The sequence below is a fragment of the Myotis brandtii genome, unplaced genomic scaffold, assembly GCF_000412655.1.
Source record: "Myotis brandtii unplaced genomic scaffold, ASM41265v1 scaffold470, whole genome shotgun sequence".
Lineage (NCBI taxonomy): Eukaryota > Metazoa > Chordata > Mammalia > Chiroptera > Vespertilionidae > Myotis > Myotis brandtii.
In genome coordinates this window covers 400,193-405,646 of record NW_005367953.1, presented here as the reverse complement: position 1 = coordinate 405,646, position 5,454 = coordinate 400,193, and the positions used below count along the sequence as shown (strand labels likewise).

Here is a 5,454-nt window from a genome sequence, read left to right as displayed (position 1 = left end):
ATAAATTTTTTTTTACTATGGTTGCAAATATCAAAAAATTTCTATATGTGACACGGCACCAGAGTTAAGTTAGGGTTTTTCAAAATGCTGACACGCCGAGCTCAAAAGGTTCGCCATCACTGCTATAGGGAGGTGGGAAGAGGAGAAAGTGTCTGGCTTTGCCTCCACTGCTTGCCTGTCCTGGCTCAGCCTCTTCTTCCAGGGCCCCTCCCAGGAAAAGCTGGCGCTCTCCCGAGGGCAGCCCAATTCAAGCAGGGGCCAGGGGCACCGTAGTGAGACCCTCCAGTTCCCACTGAGTTGTTTAAAGGTGAAGGCTGGCCTCGAGAATAGCACTGCTGGCAAAGGGGCTCAGAACACACCTTCCCCAAAACTTCAAGAACTTTCTTCACTCCCAAGACAACCTGGGACGCCCTGACTTCCCTCTCGGCCCCTGTGAGTCCCCAGTGCTCCTCCTTCCTGGTGGTCTGGTGAAACTTCTGCGTTAAGAAGTCCAGGCTTAACCCCAGGCTGGCCTCATCTTGAGAAAGATAATCAGTGAACCTGGGCAATTATTTGTATCCGGATCTAGTAAAGCCTACGGACCTCTGATCAGATTGGTGTTTTTTGGTTTTTTTAAAAAATATATTTTATTGATTTTTTTACAGAGAGGAAGGGAGAGAGATAGAGAGTTAGAAACATAGATGAGAGAGAAACATCAATCAGCTGCCTCCTGCACATCTCCTACTGGGGATATGCCCGCAACCCAGGCACATGCCCTTGACCGGAACCAAACCTGGGACCTTTCAGTCCATAGGCCGACGCTCTATCCACTGAGCCAAACCGGTTTTGGCAGATTAGTGTTTTTAAATGAATAAAATAAACTACATAGACTGCAACAGTCGCCAACCGGTGGTCCGCGGACCACTGCTGGTCCATGAGGTCCGAAAGGTTGTGACCGCTGAGTCATAGAGATACAAAGAAAACTGATGGTATTAAAATACAGCTATAAAAATATTAAAAATCAATTTGTGATATAGTAATTAAAAGTGTACTTCTTTGTTAGCAGGTTTAAATAATAACCTCCAACTGAGGGTCTAATAAGGCCATAATTTCAAAGTTGAGAAGAGGGTAAACACTACTTTGAGATGCCTGCAACCACACTAAAATAAAAGGAGAAGAGCTGTGATTTCTGTTGGGAACAAGCCACTGCAATTCTAATACTACCGTGGCTTGTGGCCTGTTCATACCTTAAGGGAAGGTGGAAAACAAGTGGTAATTATTTTCTGATGCTATTTCACGGTTAAACATCCTTGCTTTAACCTCTCCTGATCCTTGTCGTCTTCTCCATAAAATGATCCAGTCTGGCCTTAATGTGAGGGGTTTATCAATAAAAGATGCAGAAATGTTTTGTGGTTGGGGAGGTACACAACCCTGAGGAGTTATTAGCTTATTCTAAGTTATTAGGACCCCTGCCTCTCTCAGGCATACGCCTTAGCCCATACATAAGTCTTGACAAGCTGTCCTTGCTTTCTCTCCCCTACAGCACCTCGGGAAGTCCTGGTTCCTATCCTTGGTTTCTTCTTGCTCCTCCCTCAGCCAAGCCACAATGCCTGGGGGATACAAAGGTGAATGTGGGGACGATGTGGACCCAATGCCCTTCCTGGCACCTCCCGAAAAGGAGAGGCTCGAAGCCATGAGCAAGCCTTATGACATCAAGAGGTCCTGCTGGGTCAAAGACGAGAAGGAGGGCTTCATCGCTGGAGAGATCCAGTCTGAACAGGGTGACCAAGTCACCGTGAAGACGGTCACCAACCAGGTGAGTGGAGAGAAATCTCCAGGATGAAACCGAGCTTTGGAAGTGGCAGACACTCAGGCTCTGTTGTCCGTGCTTCTGCTCAGGAGTCAGAGTGGCAAGAAGAGCAGATGCCTCTGAGTCCCAGGTGCTGGGTTCAAGTTCAGACTCAACGATACTCAAACTGTGTGGCCCTGAGAAAGACACTTTTCCTCTCTGAGCTTTGGCTCTCTCACAATAGAGATTCCAACGTGATAGCACATAGGAAAGTACTCTATATGCTCTGAAACAGTACATGTGTATAAGACATTATCATGAGAGCTGCTCATCTTTAAAGTCCCAAACAGCTCTCATGGGGAACCTGTTTCCTAAGAGAGTGAGCATCCCACCCGTCAGTGGTTGCACTATGGGCCCATGACGGCACGAGGAATGTGAGACAGGGCTGGGACCACTCTGGCCAACCCGGGTGAGCTCTTCAGCTGCATGAGCAACAGATGGTGTCTCCTGAGCCCCTTGCTGCCTGGTGGTGGCGGTGTGCTTGAGCTGGCTTGTCCTGGCTTCCGAGGACTCAATGTTAAACATTTAGGGTTTGCGGCCAGTTGTTAAACCTTTAGTAGCTTGATGTCAGCCACGGTGGAAGTATTTTCACCATGGGAATTGACAAATGGTACAAATTAGAGATTTTTTCCCCATATAGATGGTTTACCAGTCTCTGCTAGTCCACATTGTCTGACTGTGAGGGATGACTTGAGAAGGTGAATATAAAGTTTATTTTATTAAATCCCTACCCTGCTATAGACTCCTGGTGAGGCACTGAATTTTTTATTTAATCCTTTCAATAACCTTATTATATGATTTACTGATCCTAGTTTGCAGTAGGATCAAGGAGACTTTACCCTTGTGCCCATAGTCACAATGATGAACTCAGATTCAAAGCTAGAGCATCTGGCTCAAACACCTGTATCCCCTTTACGTCACTATGCCATCTCTCCATGGTGGGCTGCAAAAGGGAAATATGAGGTCAGTCCTTGGGTAATTTCATGCATAAAACAAGAGACCTTCCATGGTGAGATTTTGAAATAGCTGAGCTTTACTTTGCAGCCTCTTTCCAGGAAAGGGACAAGAGAGAGATGAGGCTATGCCCAAATTAAAGTGGATTTGAACATGAAAATCAAGCCGAATTCTCAGAAGGAACATACTTTTCAGAAGGGCAGAGCACTGCAGTGTTGTAAGAAATGATGAACCACTGTGGACCCAGCTTGATTTACTAGGGGTGGTGATCATCACTGGGTGGATTTCCTAAAACTGTCAAGATTTCAAATTACCTACCTATTGGACTCATAAATTATTAAAAGTCCCAAAAATTAAAGTGTATGTTCAAGCCTCACATCTCAGGCTGTAGGCAACTCAAAGATTTTTTTCTGGTCCCTAGTTGGTGCTAGTTTTCATCTACAGATGAAACACTGGGGTGCAGAATGGGGACAGGAATTCCTACCATGCACAGGAGCTCTGATTCTTAATGCTGCACATCTACTGCCCAGCACTCATTGTTGTCTTCTTTTTCTTTATCTTATTTGCTTGCTACTTTCAAGGGGAATGTCTTTTTATTATGAAAAAGTTCATTGCTATTTAGAAACCATCACTAATTCCCAAGGCAGAGAGCAAGAGTCACGTCTCTGCAATGTGTCCCTGGGACCGATGAGAAAGCTCTGATCAGCTGCCAGGATGGATTTGGTGGGAAGAGAAGCACAGGCCTGAGGTGCTCTGAATGTAGGGAGGGAAACCCATAGCTTACAAGGTATTTTTCCATGATCCCATTTAAGTTCATATAATTCTTCCAGAAACCAGCCATGGGGGCTATTTTCATTTCTATTTCAGTTGGGAAGCAGTTAGGGCTCATATAGCCTCAGAAGTCCCTCCCCATCCCAAGTTGCACAGTAGGGCATGGCTGGACCAGGAATTGGGCCCACTGGACGCCTGACTACAGCTCCTTCCAGGACACCAAACTGTGTGCAGTAACTGTGCCAGATGCTGCTGTGGCTGTGACAGCACTGGTCCCTAATTCATGTGCTGCTATGTCTTGACATCTCCCCGCAGACTGTCACTATTAAGAAGGATGAAATCCAGCAGATGAACCCACCCAAATTCTACCAAGCCAGCGACATGGCGGACATGACCTTCTTGAATGAGGCCAGTGTCCTGGACAATCTGCGCCAACGCTACACCAACATGAGGATCTATGTGAGTGCCTGGGGCTGGGGGTGAGAAGGAAGTGGGCACTACACATCTTCTGCCCCTCTCCTGAAGGGAGGGAGCAACTACTCTACCTTCCCCAGCAACCAATGTACATTATGACTCAGACAAGGGCACAGGGACCATGTTTTTGACACATTAGGACTTCCACTCCAAGCTTTCAACATCTCAGTGATGGGCACCATCTCCACAGGCAGCTGAAATACCTTTGTTGAAGCTGTCACCCTGAAGTCTTCTTCCCCACCCCACCCTTGCAAACTCTCCAATAAAAACATCATTTTCCCCCTACTGACTTTATATGACTTGATTAGAAGTCCCTCCCTGTCTATCCAACCATCCGTTTATCTTCCTTCTTTCCTTTTTTCCTTTCTTTCTCCTTTTCCTTCCTTCTTTATATCCATCCATCCAAGCATTCATTCTACAAACATTGTGCACTATGCTAGGGTGTGCAAAGTGGGTTACCATCAGTCCCCTGACCATCTTGGAACTCCTAAAACAGAAGTATGATTTCCTGAAAGTGCTGGTGGCTAGATTCAACATGAGATGTAAGGAAGTCTTGGCATTTGCCCCTTTAGATGTCTTTACTAAAACAGAAAGATGCATATCTGGTAGGAATAGGTGAAGTGGGACCTGCCTTCAAGGTCAGAGGCCCCTCAGGATTTGTGGTGACAGCCAAGATGGCTGCTGCATGCTTCCTTCCCTCAACCTACTTCAACACTACTTTAGCCCAGATTCAAATCCCCAGGCCGTGCTGAAAGATCTCTAGAAAGCTCTTGGGGATTTTTGCTGGGCCTGGAGACCAGTGATGGCATCACTGGACCTCAGGTCTAGAAAGAACCACATTCTCCTTGACTGAGCCTGGAGTTTGGGCTGAGGATGTCTGTGTGGGCTTGATGGCTAAGCTCAGGGCTGGGCTTAGATCAGAGTCACTCTGATGCCAGGCCCTTGCTCTCCATGGGTGGCCACACCATGTCATAGGCTCTGTGGAGTATGGGCTAAGGCAGTGATGGCGAACCTATGACACGCGTGTCAGAGGTGACACGCGAACTCATTTTTTGGTTGATTTTTCTTTGTTAAATGGCATTTAAATATATAAAATAAATATCATAAATATAAGTCTTTGTTTTACTATGGTTGCAAATATCAAAAAATTTCTATATGTGACATGGCACCAGAGTTAAGTTAGGGTTTTTCAAAATGCTGACACGCCGAGCTCAAAAGGTTCGCCATCACTGGGCTAAGGGGTCAGGGCAAGAAGTCTCCTCTTAAGGTACCTCAGTTGCTGATTGAACAACACTGACGGGCAAGGACTACTCCACAACCCCAAAAGCTTCCCTCTCAGGTCCCTCCTATGAGAGAGGGTGGGGAACCTCTCTTTTTCATTCTGACCAAAACAGGTTTGCAGGCTAATATCTAACATCCTTCTCCCC

At 46.2% G+C, this 5,454-nt stretch overlaps 1 protein-coding gene across 1 annotated transcript in view; it reads left to right on the top strand.

Annotated features, from left to right (window-relative positions):
- Nucleotides 1-1,585: 1,585 nt before the first annotated feature.
- The window catches only part of LOC102244356 (myosin-16), a 55,989-nt gene continuing 52,120 nt past the window's right edge, over nucleotides 1,586-5,454 (top strand). Inside the window, exons 1-2 of the mRNA XM_005875832.2 lie at nucleotides 1,586-1,795; nucleotides 3,869-4,012. Of these exons, the coding sequence (XP_005875894.1) occupies nucleotides 1,586-1,795; nucleotides 3,869-4,012 (354 nt within the window). The remainder of the gene's footprint in view (nucleotides 1,796-3,868; nucleotides 4,013-5,454) is intronic.